The sequence below is a fragment of the Capra hircus genome, chromosome 15 (genome assembly GCF_001704415.2).
Source record: "Capra hircus breed San Clemente chromosome 15, ASM170441v1, whole genome shotgun sequence".
Classification (NCBI taxonomy): Eukaryota; Metazoa; Chordata; class Mammalia; order Artiodactyla; family Bovidae; genus Capra; species Capra hircus.
In genome coordinates this window covers 7,086,253-7,105,983 of record NC_030822.1, presented here as the reverse complement: position 1 = coordinate 7,105,983, position 19,731 = coordinate 7,086,253, and the positions used below count along the sequence as shown (strand labels likewise).

The following is a 19,731-nucleotide window of genomic DNA, read 5'->3' as shown; positions in this document are numbered from 1 at the left end:
AATACTGGAGTGGGTTGCCATTTCCTTCTCCAGGGGATCTTCCCAGACCAGATACTGAACCCATGTCTTCTGCATTGCCAAGTGGATTCTCTTTTACTAAGTCACCTGGGAAGCCCTGGTGAAGTCACACTGAGCAGAGACACAGGACAAACTGAAAGGGGGTGGGGTGTGGTATGTGATCCAGGTTTGAGGGAACAGTTTGTACAAAGCCCTGACAATGAGAGAGCCTAGGACTGCAATAACACTGTGGTTTACAGAGTTGTTCCAAGTAATGCTGCTAAATTGCTGGCTATATTGCTAAACTCCTTCATTTCTCATTCCCAAGTTCAGGAAGTGTTCTGAGCACAGGCACACCTAGGGCCAAATTGAGACAGATTCATTTGATGACCCCCAGAAGCAGAGGGCTCCACTTGTCAATCTCACACAGACTTCAGTTCAGTGCTTTGCATACAGAGGTACCACTGAGTCTACTAAACACAGAACAAAAGGAAAAAATTCATCTGAAGGCATCATTACTACCTCAAATCACATCCTCCACATTTCCAGTCCCTACTCCCAACCCATCTGCTGCTGCACAGCAGGGCACCTCTCCACACGTCAATGTAAGGGTATTATCATGCTGCTTGGCTTAAAAGATGCACTCAATAAACAGTGGCTGTAGTAAAAAGTTGTAACGATGTAGAGAGTGAGGTAGGTGACGATGCTATCGATGACGATGATGACGTAGGGCAGCCATTTGTTCGTCCTGTTAGTCACTTTTTGGAGTCACAGCAACCCCGCCAGCCCGCACAGCTTCAAGCAAGACGTCTGGGATCCACTGTCCCTCCAGACACCGTCCACGCCCAGACCTCCCTGGGAAGCGCCACTCTCCATCACCCCATCTCACCCTAGGGCTCCTCTCCAGAGAGCCCACACATGGCGGGAACGTGAGGGGGCGGGGACAGACCGGGGCGCCTCAGAGCCAATCGCCCGGCGAGAGGCACTCAGCCAATAGCAGAGGCGCTCCAGGGTCGTGGGGCGGGGCCCCAGGGAGGAGCCATGGCGTCATAGGTCACTGGGCGGGCAGGGGGCCAGGCCCGCGGCGGCTATGGGGGCGGGGCGGTGGCAGCCCCAGCAGTCAGGGCGGTGATGGCGGCGGCGGCAGCGGCGACTGCCTCAGCGGCGGCGGCGGCCCAGGTACCCGCGCCCCGTGGGGACGGCGCCTCCTCAGTGCACTGGTTCCGCAAGGGGTTGCGGCTCCATGACAACCCGGCTCTGCTGGCGGCCGTGCGCGGGGCGCACTGCGTGCGTTGCGTTTACATCCTCGACCCTTGGTTCGCGGCCTCCTCCTCAGTCGGGATCAACCGATGGAGGTGAGGGGGGCCCCGGGGCGGGGGCGCGGTTCGTGGGCCCGGAGCTCGCAGCCTGGCCTCTGGGGCACCCACCCTCAGAAGCGGAGGCTCTGGTCCCAGTCGCCTCTGCCGAAAGATTCCGACCTTAAGGAGGTGCAGCAGGGCGACGGAGCCAAGTGCCCGGTGAGGAGAAGCCGGGCCCGGGGAAGCAGTGAGTGCCGGTAGTAACGGCCTGGGGTCGGGGGGTTAGCCTCAGAAGGGCTAGCTTCTGACACCGCGGGTCCGCACTGGGTGCTGCCCTCTTTGGTTGGTCCTCACGACGTTCCTGTGGGACAGATCATGATCCCCGTTGTACGGGTGAGACTCGAATCCTAGAGAGACAAGCTGACCTGCCCGAGGACTTGCAGCCAGTGAGTGGCAGAATAGGGACTCCTGTCTAGGCGTGAACCTGGGGCGGGGTGGGGGTAGGGTGAGGACAGGGAGGGTTCCTGAATTGACAGCACAGCAGATGCCTGCGTTCTTCAAGTAAAAGAGCGCATTGCCCAGCTCCTGAAGGTCATCTTTAAGCCCCGGGGCTTTTTTAATCCATTTTTTTCATCCATCCTGCCTTCCCTCCACCAAGATCATCCTGTCTCTGGGAGATGTCTAGAGACTCTGGCTTAGCATCAGATAAAGCCAAGTGCCAGGCTCAAGGGCATGTTCAGTTAGAGACACTTTGTCCTGAGCTAGAGAGCAGAGAACAGTGCTTAACCCACTTTGGAGAATTCCCTCAGCAGCTATGGACTCGCCAGGAAAAAAAAAAAAAAAGGAACCAAAAATATCCCCTCCTTCCTCTTCTTCTCTCAAGATTGATTTTAAAGCACGGATGAGCGATTGTGAATTAGACTTTTATCAACTGATGTAGTGAGATAGGGAGCAGGAAAGCAGTGGTATCAAGGGCCCCTCTTTGATGACACCCAGGAGATGGAGTGGACAGGATCATGGGAAAAGATGAACAAAGAGGCAGTGGATGTGCTTTCTCTCTAAGCAGTGTTTGAAACCAAGGGGTTCTGAGACACTGTGTTCCCGTCTGTGTGTAACACGCCCTGCAGTAGTCCTCTGGTTTGTTTGCATTATTCTGGAGGATATTTGCTTGTGGCCTTGTTGCACAAGGGGCAGAGTTATTCCCTGGATACGCCGGCTCTCCACCATTCTTTCCTTTCCAAGGTGTGTGCCCTGCGAGGAGAGTGAGTGCCCCCAGCAGTGGGTCTATTCAGTGCCCCTCCCGCCCCACTTAATATAGTATTGAGAGAACGACTAAAAACAGTCCTGTGGAGAGCCTGCCCACACAGTTTTCAGCTGCTGTATTGCTCTGCCTCTGCTCCAGTTTCTATAGATAGGAGGTTGGGGTTGACAAACACTCTCAAATGACCTGCCATCCCTAGCATGGACTGAGTCTCAGACTCTGCCCCTCTCCCAGTGGCAGCGTGCCAGGCAGAGTAAATAGAATCCAGACTGCTTGCTGGTTGTATTGTCACGAAGGAGGTTCTTCTTTTACTAGGTTTTGGAGGACATTGCATAGGACTGCCTATACTTTTGTGGTAGTGGAGGTCACAGATCAATGACAAAAACTCTGTTGCTGATTAAACTCAGATGCTCGGGTCAAATCCTGAAGTCAGAGGCCATGCAGGAATGCAGATGTTAATGGAACAATTATTTAATGAATGCCTAATATCTGCCAGGCACTGCTGCTAGGGACACAGCAGGGGACACACAGATGTGGTATCCAGAGCGCCCGGAGCCTATGTTTTCGTGGCACAAGACAAGTAACCAGCCTTCCTTTAGCAGAATTGATGCCATGAAATAAATAAAACTGGGGGACATACTAGGGCAGTGGTTCTCAACCTTGCGGCACACAGGAATCATTTAAGGACCTTTGAAAGATGCCTGGGTCCCCTTCTCTCCCAGTTCTATTTCGTTGTTCTGGGTTATGGGCTGGGCACTAGGGTCTTTAAAGCTGTCATGTGCAGCAAAGCCAGAGAAGCACTGGCCCGAGAACCCCAGCCTGACAACTTGGGATACGTGTTGCAGCTCATTGGCAAGAAGTGCGATTTGTTTTGGCATCAGACGAGAGGTGAAGTCACCCAAAATAGATGGAATACGATCATTGCTCTTGGGTTTGGACACAGTCGCATTCATACCACCCCCACCATACTCTGCTCCCAGGTTCAGCGTGAAGGCAGAACTGCAGGCGGTTTTGTGCATTTTGTTGGGGGTTGGGGGAGAGATAGAGCCGGACGCACCTCTGCATAACTACAATAGGTGTAGTCTTCCAGTGGCTGTTTCTGGATCTGGAAGTGACCTGGGAGAACTGTGCCACAGCAGAACATTCTAGCTCTGCAAATACTTCAGTTGCTGCTTCTGAGAAGCCTCCACGGAAGAGTGGGCTCCAGGCCTTCTGCCAGAGGCCAGGGGGCCACAATCTGTGTCTCTGTTATCCTCCTGCACTTCCTACACTGACTCCCACACTGCGTTCTTCAGCAGATAAATCAGATTAAAATAACCATGAAGGACACTTTCTAAGAGTCAAAATGGACAGAGAAAGGCAGCCGAGAATATGTAGATTTATTAGCGTAGGAGTAGGGCTAGCGCACTCCTTGCCTTGGTGGCGGTGGGAAGTTTATGGCTCATGGTAGCATTTGAACCTCAGGACTTTTTTTTGTCAAGTACTAATTAGCCCTGTTCCACTTTCCCCAGCCCTACTTACCCCAAATTTACTGCCTCTGGAAGGACATACTGCAGTGAGAATAAAAAAAAAAGGCAGGGGGTGGGGTGGGGTGTGTGTGAACTGCTTCTAGATTTTAAAATGGGTACTCCAAATAAGCCTCTGCATTTTTTGCTTTTTTAATTACCTTTCTCTCCCTACTACAACTGAGACAGGTGTTGGGCAACAGTTCATTCACCTCAGCCTTTATTTCTGTCGTTTTCTCTGGCTCTGTGCTGCACCTGTCGTCAGGAACTTTGGGGACAGGAGGAGTTGGTAGAAATAAAATATCAGCTGAAATTGCTCAGTTAATAAAAGGTGACCCGGGATGCCTGGTAAGAACAACTCCCTTCCCACTGCAGGGAGCTAAACACGTGTGCACTGCCCATGTTGGGTGATTCTTGCCTGGAGCTTGGCCAGCAAGAAGGAGATTGCAAACTGTGGTCTGCTGGTAGGGAATTTGAGTTTCTCTGTACCCAGCAGAGTCATTTTTATTGTTCTACTGCTGAGAAAATGTTTCCATCTGCCCCAAAGGCATGAAAACTTTGAACTTCATCTTTGTCTTTGAAGTTAGGGAAGAATAAATATATTTTTATCCAAGTGATACATAGAGATCCATCCCTGCTATGGACTATGGGTTTGGGTTGTCCTTTTCCATTTGGCCTAAGCACTCTTAATTTCTTTTTTTTTAAATTGGAGTATAATGGCTTTACAATGTTGTGTTAGCTTCTGCTTACAACAGCATGAGTCAGCTATCTATAAACACATATCCCTTCCCTCTTGAGCCTCTCTCACACCCCGCTCCCATCCTGCCCCTCTCGGTCATCACAGAGCGCCAGGCTCGTCTCCCTGGGTTATATACAGCAGCTTCTCCCCAGCTATTTTATTGACAGCCCACGTCTATATATCAGTGCTACTCTCTCAGTTCGTCCCATTTCCAGGAGAAATTGTGTGTGTGTGTGCACGTGCTCTCTCAGTCATATCCAACTCTTTGCAGCCCCATGAACCGTAAACTGCCAGGCTCCTCTGTCCATGGAATTTTCCAGGCAAGAATACTAGAGTGGGTTGCTATTTCCTGCTCCAGGGGACCTTCCAGACCCAGGGATTGAACCCTCGGCTCTTGTGTCTCCTGCACTGGCGGCAGCTTCTTTACCACCGCATCACCCGGGCAGCCCTTAGGAGAAGTTAATTTCTATTAATGCCATATGCAGCCAGTTTGGGCCAGCCAACAGTATCATCATTACAGTTAAATAACCTTGGATTGAAACAGGGAGACCTGGTCAAGGGCGATCTGGACCCCAAAAAAGAGTTCACTATCACTTTCCTTCCTCCTATTAATAACAAATAAACAAAAATATTTCTCAACACAGAATCTGCTGTCTCTGGAGAAGTCTTTGCCTAAAGATTTGCCTGTCTTGTTTTGAAAGGCTAGCTCCATGGAGTCCCTGAATTACTGTCCTCTTAGTATTTTTGGAAATCCCAAGTTGGTTTCCTCCGCTGTGCTTCTGACTGCAGGGCACTTACATAATGCAGCTGAGCTGCACATGGCGTCTGATCCAAAGGGTGAGCATGAGCCGCTCACACAGGGCTGTGTGCTCTGAATGTCGGCCGTGTGAGCTCGGCTAGGAGCTGCCAAGGGTGAGCTGCTGCCCAAACACTGCCACCTCCAGTGCCCAGGCCAGTTTTCTCTGGAGTCGTCCCTCATTGGAGTAAAGAGAAACTGGCCACCTGGAGAGGAGGGCTCTAAGGGAGCACAAAGGCCCAAGGTTATCTCTGGTGAAAGAATGTGCCCGCCAACACCAGGGCACTTTTGCCCAGCAGCAGCACTGCTCCACATTCCTTCTTGGCAGGCCTCTCGGGTGGTGCCCTAGCCGCGGCTGCAGTTTCTCTGCTTGGAGGCTGGGGCTCCTGGAGGTCATCGTGAGACCTCCCTTTCTGGAGAAGCCCTCTGCAGGGCTTGACTGGGGGTTGGGGGAGTTGGAAGTAATAGCATTTCTAGAGGGCCAAAACCAGGATCTCAAAGAGAGGAACTTAAATGAAAACAAACTAGAAGCCAAGGCAGGCAGCTTGTCAATAGAAGCTAGAAACGTTAATGTGCAAAGCAATCACCAGGGGAGCTTGCTACAAATGCATATTCTGTTTCTGGAGGTCTCGGAGGGAGCCTGAGGTCCTGCCGTTTGGCAAGCTTCTGGGTGACTCACAACTGTTTTGATCCCCCTCAAGGAACAAGGATTTGGTAGCAAAGTGTTGGCCTCAGTGTTCAGGGGGTGAGTACTGGTTGAGAGGCATTGGAGCCTGGTGGTTACGAATGCAGACACCAAGCCACACTGTCCAGGTTTGAATTCTGGTTATTCGTTAGGTGAATGATGTTACACAAATTACTTAGTCTCTCTGTGCCTCAGTTTTCCACAACTGTAAAATGAGAATTAAATGAGGTGATGTATGTAAAGCAGGTAGAATAGAACCTGTGCGTGCGTGCTCAGTCCTGTCTCACTCTTTGCAACTGCATGGACTGTACCCCACCAGGCTCCTCTGTCCATGGAATTCTCCAGGCAAGAACACTGGAGTGGTAGCCATTTCCTCCTCCAGGGAGACTAGTACCTGGTTCACTGTAAATGCTCATGAAATGTTAGTTACTGCTGTTACTATTACCATCGTTTGGTTGCTGAGTTCGGAGTCCTGCCTTCTGCTGCCTGCCTTGGCTGTAGACTTCTCTTGTCAGAAAGGGTTCTCACTGGGTCATCTGTACTTCAGAGGTGCTGCGAGGAATCTCTCCTTTTGATCAATGAGGTCTAGAGTCTTCCCCGGTGGTCCAGTGGTTAAGAATCCGCCTTGCAGAGCAAAGAACACACTGTGGGTCAATCCTTCGTTGGAGAACTAAGATCCCACGTGCCATGGAGCAACGAAGTCCAGGGGCTACAGCACTGAGCTTGCTCTCTCTGGAGCCCACACACCACAACTAGAGGGTCCATGCACTGAAACAAAAGACAGTGCAGTGAAGATCGTGCGGCACCTAAGACCCCTTGCAGCCAAATAAATACATGAGGTCTAGAAATAGAGTCTACAGAAGGCAGCTGGAACCTCGCTTTCACATGCATGCCAGTCCTGTTTGTAGCTTCAGCGTCCTGTTCAGCCTAGTGGACTGTGAAGGATGCGGGCCCCCAAGTGCAAGACAGGCACATTTCTGGGAGGCGCAGATGGAGGAGCCTCTGTCTAGAGGTTGTGAAGTCTGAAAGTCGCCAGTTACCCCTAGGCATCCTGCAGGTGGCATGGAAGCAATCTCTCGTATTTCCCTCCTGAGAGGAGGGTGAGGCCTGAGAGGAGGCCAGCGCGAGTGCAGTGCAGTGCGTCACTGTCTCAGCTTTGCTTTTCTAAGGGTGTCAGTGCTCAAAAATAGAAATTCGCAGAGGCGGAGCTCTGGCTTTCAGCCTGTCAGTCTCCCATTGCAGCCTCTCAGAGAGTCCCTGCCTGCTCCTCAGCTAGCACAATGCTTCTGGCTGAGCCCAGGACTCAGCTCGTGCCAGAATGTGGATCTCTGGCATTCACTGCCTGGGAGTGTCATATCGAAGACGTCAGAGGTGGCGGGGGGGGCCTGAGAACAGTCGATGCTTCTGTAAGGCTCCCACAGTCAAGGGACTGTGCTGTGCGGCGGAGGATCCCCTGGGTTTCATTGTGCTCAAAGTAAACTCTAGTGACTCCCATTGTTGACGAGGCTGGGTGGGAGACCCCAGGGTAGGTAGCAGGAGGTGGCTGTGAACCAAGCTCACCTGCCAGGGCCTCTTTCCTGCAGAAGAGCAGGTCAGTGGATCACCTGGAGTCTGGTGTGTGTTCGTCATAACACAAACTTACAAGAATCTCAGCCCCTGGAGCAGTGTCTGATGTGCCGCTAGAAGGCTTAAGGAAGAAAACATGGTTTGAGTCTGACCAACAGTGTCGGGTAGGAACCTGTCCCCAATAACTGTGATCTTCAGCAAATTTATTATCCTCTCTGTAGCTCATTTTCCTCATCTATAAAAAAGGGTAGTATTTTTCTTCAAAATGTGCTGAGAGAATTCAAAAGAAAACACGCTTAGAAAGCATCTCAGGCATATAATAGTACTGATAACATTAGTTGTCTCTAGAGAGGAGCATAAAATTCCCGGGGGTGCAGGAGAAGGAGACTTCTTTTACTGTGTACCCTTTTGTAACTTGAATTTTGAACCACATGAATAGTTAATCTGTTTAAACTGTTCGATGTCATAAAATGTATTGATGGGGACTTACCTGGTGGCCCAGCAGTAAGACTCCATGCTTCCAATGCAGGAGGCACAGATTTGATCCCTGGTCGGAGAAGTAAGATCCCATATGCCCCATGGTGAGCACCCCTCCCCCACCACCAAAAAAGTATTGATGAATTTCTCAGAAAGGTGATCATGCCTAGCTGTTCAGTTCAGTTCAGTCACTCAGTCGTGTCCGACTCTTTGCGACCCCATGGACTGTAGCACGTCAGGCCTGCCTGTCCATCACCAACTCCCAGAGTTTACTCAAACTCATGTCCATTGAGTCAGTAATGCCATCCAACCATCTCATCCTCTGTCATCCCCTTCTCCTCCCACCTTCAATCTTTCCAGCATCAGGGTCTTTTCCAATGAGTCAGTTCTTTGCATTAGGTGGCCAGACTATTGGAATTTCAACTTCAACATCAGTCCTTTCAATGAATATTCAGTACTGATTTCCTTTAGGATGGACTGGTTGGATCTCCTTGCAGTCCAAGGGACTCTCAAGAACCTTCTCCAACACCACCAAAAGCATCAATTCTTCGGCACTCAGCTTTCTTTATAGTCCAACTCTCACATCCATACATGACCACTGGAAAAACCATAGCCTTAACTAGACAGACCTTTGTTGGCAAAATAATGTCTCTGCTTTTTAATATGCTGTCTAGGTTGGTCATAACTTTTCTTCCAAGGAGTGTCTTTTAATTTCATGGCTGCAGTGATTTTGGAGCCCCCAAAAATAAAGTCTGTCACCGTTTCCACTGTTCCCCCATCTATTTGCCATGAAGTGATGGGACCAGATGCCATGATCTTCGTTTTCTGAATGTTGAGCTTTAAGCCAACTTCGTCACTCTCTTTCACTTTCATCAAGAGGCTCTTTATTTCTTCTTTGCTTTCTGCCATGGGTGGGTGGTGTCATTTGCATATCTGAAGTTACTGATATTTCTCTTGAATCCAGCTTGTGCTTCATCTAGCCCAGCATTTCTCATGATGTACTCTGCATATAAGTTAAATAAGCAGGGTGACAATATACAGCCTTGACGTACTCCTTTTCCTATTTGGAACCAGTCTGTTGTTCCATGTCCATTTCTAACTGTTGCTTCCTGACCTGCATACAGATTTCTCAAGAGGCAGGTCAGGTGGTCTGGTATTCCCATCTCTTTGAGAATTTTCCATAGTTTATTGTGATCCACACAGTCAAAGGCTTTGGCATAGTCAGTAAAGCAGAAATAGATGTTTTTCTGGAACTCTCTTGCTTTTTCCATGATCCAGCGGATGTTGGCAGTTTGATCTCTGGTTCCTCTGCCTTTTCTAAAACCAACTTGAACATCTGGACGTTCACAGTTCACGTACTGTTGAAGCCTGGCTTGGAGAATTTTGAGTATTACTTTACTAGCATGTGAGATGAGTGCAATTGTGTGGTAGTTTGAGCCTTCTTTGGCATTGCCTTTCTTTGGGATTGGAATGAAAACTGACCTTTTCCAGTCCTGTGGCCACTGCTGAGTTTTCCAAATTTGCTGGCTTATTGAGTGCAATACTTTCATAGCATCATCTTTCAGGATTTGAAATAGCTCAACTGGAATTCCATCACCTTCAGTAGCTTTATTCGTAGTGATGCTTTCTAAGGCCCACTTGACTTCACATTCCAGGATGTCTGGCTCTAGGTGAGTGATCACACCATCGTGATTATCTGGGTTGTGAAGATCTTTTTTGTACAGTTCTTCTGTGTATTCTTGCTACCTCTTCTTAATATCTTCTGCTTCTGTTAGGTCCATACCATTTTTGTCCTTTATTGAGCCCATCTTTGCATGAAATGTTCCTGTGGTATCTCTCATTTTCTTGAAGAGATCTCAAGTCTTTCCCATTCTGTTGTTTTCCTCTGTTTCTTTGCATTGATCGCTGAGGAAGGCTTTCTTATCTCTCCTTGCTAGTATTTGGAACTCTGCATTCAGATGAGTATATCTTTCCTTTTCTCCTTTGCCTAGCTGTGTAGGTAATACATTTTTGTGGTCCTGTAAAATAAACAGACCCTGAAAGCTCTCAGGCGATGGTCGTTTCCTGTCCCTGTCCCTGTCCCACGTTGATCCAGCCCTCAGGCCAGGTGGCTTGTGTTTCTGGAGTCCCACACCCATGGATGCATGGGAGGGAATCCTCCAGACACATACCTTCTCCCTCTTGGGATGAGAACTTGATGGCCAGGGCCCTGGAGAGGCCTGAGGAAGGGGCTACCTGCCAAATGAAACGCTGGGGACCCAGCCCAGGCCATAGGGCTGTGTCAGGAGACACCCACACAGACCAGAGCGTGAGTGCAGAAAGACAGGGAGTCTGTCGGACCAGGGTGGATGAGACCTTCCAGGGCAACTGCAGTCTTGTTCCTCAGCTGATGGGACCTCTGACTATATACCACAGGACTGCCCTTGCTTCTCAGATGGCTCCCCCATCTCTTCTCCCTTGTGGTTCTCACAGCCCCCTAGTGATGGGCAGATAGTTACACCCAGGGCCTGAGGCCAAGAGGGAGTAAGCGACTTGCCTCTGATCACGAGGAATGGCTTGAGGAGGAGCAGCTCACACTCCCTCAGGTTCCTCTCTTCTGGGGTCTGTACTGAATGCTCTTCTGCATTATTTGGCTTTCTTTCCTTAACAGTTCTATGCGATGGGTACTAACACCAACTGTGTATGACAGATTAGGGGGGAAGAAGCTAAAGGGGTTAAGTAATTACCTAAAGCCACGCAGCTAGTAATGGCAAAGGCAGGATTCAGCGGAGGTGGCCCTGACCCCCCACCACATCACGCCTGGACAAGAACCCAGGAGAACTGTGCTACTGGTTTGGCATAAACAAGGTTCTCGCCGCTTTGTTGGGAAGAAGTGGCTGTTTGTTATGTTACCACCAACAAGGACTCCGTGGCTTCTGCAGGTTCCTGCTTCAGTCTCTGGAAGATTTGGACAGAAGCTTAAGGAAACTGAACTCCCGCCTCTTTGTGGTCCGGGGCCAGCCGGCTGACGTGTTCCCGAGGCTGTTCAAGGTACGTGCGCAGAGTGCGGGACACGACGGTGGGCGCCTGCTCCCCGCGGACTGAATGAAACGACGTTCTGACTGAGGAAGTGGAGACAGTCAGGGCTGGGCTGACCACTGCTGCTAGGGAAGCTGGGAGCGGATGGAGCTGGTCAGCTGCCCACAGAATGGAAACTGTGTTAAGGAAAACATCAGGGAATCTGGTGTCTTGCTGGAAAGTTCCCAGCTCAGTTCAGACATGGGATGTAGCAACTTATTTCACCCCAGACACCCCTGGCTCCCTTAACTATTTTCCTGGTTCAAGCCAGCAAGGTTTATTAGGGCTCTTCTTGCGCCAGGAGTTTGAGGGTGAGGTTTCCTGTTTATCTAGGGGCATTTCCCCTCTTGCTTTGCTCCTCTTATTGGGAAAAAAAAATCAAGCCTCTTTAAGGGAGTGTCCCTACTTCCTCTGTAAATGATCGACAAAATCTTTATTTCAGTATCACATAGGCCTCTGGTTGCTGTATCAGGTAGCCAGCCCAGTTTTCCCCACAAACCCTTTATAATACACATTTTTTAAGACCCAAACGGGTCTTAAAAAGACAGAAGTGCTCATGAACAGAGGGCTCTAGGACATCAGCACACAATTGTTTCTATGCCTCTCTGCACCCCGCTTCCTTTCCTGTTCTTCCTGGAGGGAAAAGACAAGAGGAAAGACTGAATGTCGAGGCAGGCAGCTGAGTAAATACTTCGGCATTCACTTCACCTCCCCACCTCCCCACACCCCCACACACAGACACACATGCACAAATCACACAGTGCTGGTAAGAGCCAGCATTCACTGAGGGCTGACTGTGAGTCAAGCGCTATTCTCAGTACGTGCTCTATGAACATTAATGCCTGTACTCCTTGCCGCTGCCCTCAGAGGTAGGTGCTGCTGTCCCTGTCCTGCAGACAGGGAAGCAATAGTTTGACCATGCCTGCGAAGCTCAGAGCAGCAGTCTGGGACCTGAGCCCAGGTTGTGAGCCCGGAGTTGTGTTCGTGACTACCATACCATTAAACACACAGGCCTCTCTTCTCCTGCTGCATTGCCCCACCTCCCAGCACCTCTGAGGCCAGCCCACTAATAGCCCAGAGATACAGACAGAGCGCCATTCTCTGTATATTATTAAGCTTCTGCTACGTGCGCAGCCCCATCCTGGGTCCTAGGATGATGAAGACTGAGGCAACATGATCACTGCTCCCAGTACTCACACTCCAGTGGAGGAAACTAGCGAGTAGTGGGCGGCTTCCCTGCCATATGGTAACTGCTGTGATGGAAAACGGGCAGGTGCCAGAGAATCTTTCTGAAGAGGGCCAAGGAGGCTTCTTGGAGAAGGTGTCATCTAATAGTAACCCTTTATTATTATTCATAGTTCATAATAGTATGAACTGCTAAGCAGAATACTTGGCTCCTAGTAAGCGCCCAATAAATGTTTAGTACCAACCTTAACCTTGGACGAGAGATAAGCAGCTCTGCGCAGGACCCAGAGGCAGCAGGGCCGAGTCGAGGCCGGACCGGTGTGTGCATGGCCAGGACAGTCGCCCCAAGGGCTCAGGGTTTTCAGGGACCATGGCCAGAGACCTGGGCTGGAACGTGGTTCCCTCCTGCTAGCTGCATGCTCTAGGGCTTTCTGTGGGCTCCAGAAAGGGTGCAGCCTTTCACGGGGCCGCTTTCTCCCAGGTTTGCTAGGAAATACAGAGATTTCTACCAGACATGACTAAAGACCTGGAAAAGAATCCCCTTCTTTTAAAATATGTGGCTCCTCTGCTCTGATTTCTCTGACCTCTGGGCCAAGGGCGGCTGCTCCTTTCCCAGCTGTCTGAGAGCTGGAGCCTACTGCTCTGCTACTGGCCGCAGGAGTGTTGCCATGGAAACCATGAGGCCACTTCTCCTAGCACAAGTCTGCCAAGAAAACTAGGCCAGAAGTTTGCAGGGCCCCCAGGAGCTCTGGGAAAGGCTGCTGAGCAGGCGGGAGGTGGCGATCCTCTGCCTCTTTCTGGGACGGGGGCTCCCCTGGGAGCGTGTATTTATAGTCTCCTGCTGTATTCTTCTCCCACAAGGACACTGGTGGCGCCCAGAGCTGCCCACCCCTCTCCTGATGCCACAGGGACCGCCAGCCTCGGGCTCCACTGGTGAGGGCTGTTGGCCTCTCCTCAGGGGCCTGCCCTCCTCAAACCTCGAGGCCCTCAGATGGTTGGCTTTCTGGTTCAAGTCGTTGTCCGCAGTTTGTTCTGACGGGTCTCCCCACGTGCTTGGTTTCTTCTCGGCAGGGAGCTGAGTGCCCGCCCGGCTTCCTTCTCCCCAACAGTGGTGAGCATTACAGATTCTCTCCCCCACAGGAATGGGGGGTGACCCGCCTGACCTTTGAGTATGACTCTGAACCCTTTGGGAAAGAACGGGACGCAGCCATCATGAAGATGGCCAAGGAGGCTGGTGTGGAGGTGGTCACCGAGAACTCGCATACTCTCTATGACCTGGACAAGTAAGAGACGGGTCCCAGGGCTCAGCTTGCCCGTTGTGGGAGTTGGTGGTTTGGGGCCCTGCTGAGCAGAACTCAGAGAGGTTTAGCAGTAGGGCTCCCTGCCATATGGGGCCTGGCGTTTTCTCGGAGCCGGGGGAGAACAGGTCAGAGTGGGGGCCCGTAGAGCTTACCCGATTTGGGTGCAGAGAGGCTCATTAGGCCCGAGAGACGCAAGCAGGGTGTCCATAGCTCCTCACACGCTCCAGGCCCACCCACCCCACATACTCCTGCTTCCATCCTGCTGCTCAGAAACTGCCCTCTGACCCCAGTGGGGCCCTGTCTGTGGCCCCTCCCGGGAGATCTCTGGTCTCGCAGGCGCAGCTTCTGTTCCCCAGCTGCGTTCCCTGGGCTCCCCTGGCTCTTGGGTTTCCAGGTCTCGCATTTAGATGTTGCCCCGGAGGCTTGAGAGATCGCTGCGGGGCCCTGTGCTTTCAAAGAGGCCAGGAGGAAACCCCCTCCTCCCCTTCCAACCCCGCCAGGGCTGTCCCTCTTGGGCTGCTGTCGCCACCACGGCTCCCCGCCCGCCTCCCCCAGACCGGTGGTGGCTGCTGGGAGCCTGGGTCACACAGCTCTACATGTGAGCTGGGCTCCCGGGGGGAGGCGCTGGGTGTGGAGCACCTCCTTCCGCCACGTGCCGGAAGAGGCGGCGGCGGGAGGCCCTGCCGGGCAGCAGCCAACCTTCTGCCTCCGCTAACGGAGGGGAGGAGGGAGGACCTGAGAGATGGACTCGCCGGCAAGTCCGGGCTTGCTGTCAGCTGCTGCTTGGCCAACAGGAACCCCAGGAGTCTGGCTCCCGCCCGTCCGAAGTCATCCTTAGATAAACAGCCTCAATTCGCCTCTTAAACACTCCTATAGTTTTTCTTCTTATCTGAGTGCAGCTGTGTTTTTGTAAACTGCAAAAAACCCTTTAAGGTTGAGTTGTGACTATGAACCCCGAGCCTCCGATTTAGGGAGGGACAGGCTGTTCCCCACCTCTCTGTTCTAGTAACTAGGGCCCAAGGAGAGAATGAATTTCCAACCAAGGAACCGGTTTGCAGCTCTTATCAAAGAACTTCCTGGAGGCTTATGCTGGGGTAGAGACAGTCCACAGGGCGCCCTGTGGCTTGGACAGGCAGGCCAAGGACTGTGAAGGCCAGTGGGGACTTTTCTGTGACCAGAGAGATATGGTCAGTCTCTGTCTTTAGGCGGCTCCACACCGGCACCAGGGAACCTGGAATTGAGGCCCAGCTTTGGCCTTGACTTGCTGCATTACCCGAGGCATCTGCTCCAGCAGCCTGGGCTTCATTTCCCTCTCAGTAACATGGAGACGTAGCCTCCCTTGCCCCCTCCTTTCTCCCTAGGGGTGGGACTCAGAGCGGATGAGGAAGGCCACCCTCCAAGACTGCACAGTCTGGGCTCTTTTCTGGGAGGGCAGGGACCTGAGATGAAGGGCCTCGTGAGTGACGGCCGGCGTCTTTGGGATTCCCAGGATCATTGAGCTGAATGGGCAGAAGCCGCCCCTTACCTACAAGCGCTTTCAGGCCATCATCAGCCGCATGGAGCTGCCCAGGAAGCCCGTGGGCTCCGTGACCAGCCAGCAGATGGAGGGCTGCCAGGCCGAGATCCAGGAGAGCCACGATGAGACCTACGGCGTGCCCTCCCTGGAGGAGCTGGGTGTGTACTCCTGCCCCAGCCCCTCACACTGTCACGTCCTTTTTCGTTTTTTTTTTTTTTTTTTTTTTTTAAACCAGCTTATTTTTTTTTTCTTTTTTTTTTGTCAAAGTGATGCATGTCATTGTGGCCACTTGAGAAAATACAGAGAGATGAAAGTGGAAATAGCTGTCACAGTTACCTACCACTGATCATTTTACAGCAGTCCTTCTGGTCTTTTTTCCTGTTCATAGTCACATGTTCAGCTTCTGTTTCTAGTTCATGACTGATTTTATACTTTTACCTCTCAGGCGATATAGACATAGCCTGGTGTTGGCATCAGTGGGCTTCTCAATACCGACATAACTGGTATTGCTTCTGATGAAAGGGGCTATGTCAGCCTCTCTCCCCTTCCCCACCTATTACACATTTTTTTTTTAATCTGAATGAAGTTAGCCTTTCTCACCTAAAAACCATAGCTGTAGCCAGCTAACCTGCCAGGGCCAGCCATATAAGATTGTTCTCACCTGCCTATGATGAGACATGGCTGAGATGAGGGAGGCAAGGGAAAGGAGAGAAGAGGTCACAATGGGAAGAAAACCTGCACGACTTAGAGAACATCACTGAGGAAACATTAAGGATTATCTCAGTGACTTCCCTGATAGCTCAGACGGTAAAGTGTCTGCCTACAATGCAGGAGACCAGGTTCAATCCCTAGGTTGGGAAGATCCTCTGGAGAAGGAAATGGCAACACACTCCAGTACTCTTGCCTGGAATATCCCATGAAAGGAGGTAGGCTACAGTCCATGGTGTCGCAAAGAGTTAGACACGACTGAGGGACTTCACTTCACTTGGCTTTAGTCCTCTTAGCACCAAGAACACCATAGTTCAGCTCGCACGGAGCTCAGAGAACAGAGCCGCATGTGAGGACTTGCTGCGCCATCACCAGACTGACCTGACCCCCAGTCCTGTGGCCCTGCTACCCCTCTGTAGGATTCCCCACTGAAGGGCTCGGCCCAGCGGTCTGGCGGGGAGGAGAGACGGAAGCACTGGCCCGCCTGGATAAGCACCTGGAACGGAAGGTATGGCCCCGATGCCGAGACAGCGCTTCAGATGCTGACACCCCCGTGCAGCCAGGGGGATGGAGCCAGGTTCATGTCCCTGAGTGCCTCTTAACTCAAGCTGGTTGGTAACAGCAGTAAGAGCAGCTGCCATTAGTGAGTGCTTATCCCGTGGGCTGGTCACGGGGCTGAGCGTTTCTAGGTCTAGCACCTGCTTGTGCTATTTCCTTTCATTTTTCCATCTGCTCTGCAAGGTGGATACTAAGCTCTCCATTTTACCAGTGAGGAAGTCAGCCTTGCCTGAGGTCACACAGTTTCTAAATAGCAGAGTGAGATCTTGTTCTACTCGGTTCTAAAACTTGGGCTAGATTGCCTTTTTTTTCATTGGTGTGTCCCCTTCCTAAAAGGTCAGTGGGTAAGAGGTCAGATGTTCTCTTACTAAGAGGATATCTGGTAGTAAAGTGTAGAAGATTATTTTGTGTTTCCGTGTTCCCCACCCCTGCTCGCTTTGGCTGAGTCTCCTCCGAGGCACTGATTTCCATTTGCTCAGCGCAGAGCGAATGGCCCACCCCCCAGTGAAGCAGGAATTGCTCAGAGGTAAGAAAGAGGCTGAGGCCCCAGAGGAGGCCCTCACAGTGTCCCTCCCGCCTACACCTCCTGGGACTAGAGGAGCAGAGACTGTTCTCAAGAACAGTCACTCCTATTTCCTGCCCCCCTGCAGCTGGTTTATAGACTGGGTCCCTAGAATCACGGCGTGTTCTATTCCTGCTCAGGTAGTGGGCATTTGGCCCAGCAGCCAGGTGATAACAGTGCAGGAAGGAGGCTAAGACAGCCCACTTGGGAAGAGTGCTCCCCAGCCCAGGAAATACCTTGCCAGCAGTGAAGGCGGGTCCCGGGCCTAGTCTCCCCAAGGCGCAGCGGCCTTGAGGTCCCCATTTGGATCTTACCATCAGACAGGGCCGAAAGCAAGCCCCAGCCATTTAAAAGGAGGAACATTGATGTCCAAGATCTGTGAGGGAACCAGCCATCTTTGCCCACATTAGCTTTATGCAGACATCCTTGTAGTCAGTCTGGAGACAAAGGCTGGGCCGAGGGGGCAGAAAGGGGAGCCTATGTCAGGGCCCTTTAGACTCAAAGATGATCTTGGGGAATACTGTATTTTACATATCTGGGAGAACACAAGGTGCCTGATGGACAGGAGTTCAAACCATTTCAGGAGGTTTATTTCAACTTCACTTCTCCAAAACTGAAGTGAGCATTTTCTTAGGTCAGGACGGTCTAGCTCCTAGAAAGCCTGCCCAGCACGACAGACATAGAGTTTAAAACATAGTCTATAGAGATGACAGACGTGAAACAGGGAAGTAAAGTCCATTCAGGGTGAGGAAGGAAGTGGTTCAGAGGGTGGTGAAAGTGGAAGAGCAAGAGGACTGACTATATTGATCAGCTCTTGTTTGCAAGATGGCTTTTGAAAAAGGAATTTTTCTTAACTCATATAGCCAAGTGTCCCAGGATGTAGCCTTCAGGCATAGCTGGACCCAGGTGTCGAGCTAATGCTACTTGGAATGCATTCTCCATCTCAGCACTGCCCTCCTGTGTATTGCTTCATTCGCAGGCAGGCTTTCCTTGAGTGGTGGCCAGGCTCGCCACCAGAGGCTTATTTTCAGTGTGCTTAGTACTACCTGAGAAAGTTTCCAAAAGCTTCAGAAAAAGTCCCAAGAAGTGTTTTCGTTGGTCTGGCTTGGGTCATGTGACTGTCCCTGACTGTCACTAAGGCCAGGGAAGGGGGTGCCCCCTTCCCTGTTCAGACTTGAATCTGGGAGTGAGCTCACTCCCAGAGTCCAAGGTGGGCTTAGCTCTACTTTACCCAGTTGAACTGAGATTAGGGAAGGGGTGGGTCACCACAAGAACATTAAGTGCTGTTACCAGAAAGAGGGGGCCAAACAATATGATCTTTACCAGTGGGTTACCCAGTAGTAGCTGAGGGCAAGCATCTCTCCACAAAAGTGTCCCAGTTATTAAATGAAAAAGGAACAGAGGAATCTTGCAGCTCCCAGCGATTCACTAATGACTGCTAACACCAAGGATAGTGACTGTCAGGCATATTTCCCCTGTAGTCTCGCCAAATACAGGAAACCTGAGTCCACGCCAGTCTCTGGTATCAGCCACCAGTTTGCAAGCGGCACACAGGCCAGAGGAATATGTTGAACTGCACCCGTAAGAACACAGGGAAATCCAGATTGTGGGAATTAGTGCAAGTCAAAGATCTTGAGTTCTTTTACAAGAAATCTAAAAGGAAAAGGAAATGGCAAGAAATGCATAGAATAAAATAAATAACACGTTGAACTCTTTTACATGACCAGGACTAAGCAAAATGTGCCTACAGATGTACATTTGGATGAAAAAAAGAATAGAAAACACTTTAAAAATGCAAGGAATAACTGAAAAGGTAAAGCCCTCCCTTCCAAATGTGCTTTGAAAAAACAGAAGAATGTTAACATTTTAAAATGCTGGGACCTGATTATTGACAAAGTTGGGCCGGTGGTTATTGATGGAGCAGGGAAGGGACCTGACTGGCGGAGCACGTAGGTGGGCTTCTGGGGTGGCCGGCAAGATGCTGATTCTTGAACTTTGGTAGTGGTTGCAGAGGCATTTTCCTTAGAATAATCCATTAAGCCACCCATCAGTGTGCTTTTATATCTATGTTTCACTTAAAAAGATTTTCAAAGAATGGTGGGCAAGGATGTGAGCAGGCAAATATACCTTGGGTCTGTTAGAGGTACTTAAGCAGTACCTGAGGATCACCTGCCGGGAAGGTGGCCTTGAGGCTGAGGCTTGAAGGAAGAGTCAAAATTAACCAAGGAAAGGGAGCTGCATGTGCAAAGGCTAGCAAGAGCATGAAGAGTGGCAAGAGAGGAAGCTAGAAACATGGGCCCTCAGCTGACTGCAGGGTGCTTGTGAGCCTTGTTTAGGATTTGGAACTCTTGCCTGAGAACACCAGGAAGCCTGGTGCAGATGTAGCCCTCAGGGACAGGCATTTTAAAGAACCACTCTGCTCCCGGTGTGGACGGTGGATTAGAGGGCACAAGAGCTGATGCAGAGAGGCAGGTGGGAGGCTGTCACAGTTGTCCAGTATAGATAGTCTTAGCCTAAACC

At 50.9% G+C, this 19,731-nt stretch overlaps 1 protein-coding gene across 1 annotated transcript in view; it reads left to right on the top strand.

Annotated features, from left to right (window-relative positions):
• Positions 1,044 to 19,731, top strand: part of CRY2 (cryptochrome circadian clock 2) — a 35,003-nt gene continuing 16,315 nt past the window's right edge. The window contains exons 1-5 of the mRNA XM_018059193.1: positions 1,044 to 1,352; positions 11,246 to 11,354; positions 13,707 to 13,849; positions 15,357 to 15,541; positions 16,511 to 16,599. Of these exons, the coding sequence (XP_017914682.1) occupies positions 1,129 to 1,352; positions 11,246 to 11,354; positions 13,707 to 13,849; positions 15,357 to 15,541; positions 16,511 to 16,599 (750 nt within the window). The 5' untranslated portion in view covers positions 1,044 to 1,128. The remainder of the gene's footprint in view (positions 1,353 to 11,245; positions 11,355 to 13,706; positions 13,850 to 15,356; positions 15,542 to 16,510; positions 16,600 to 19,731) is intronic.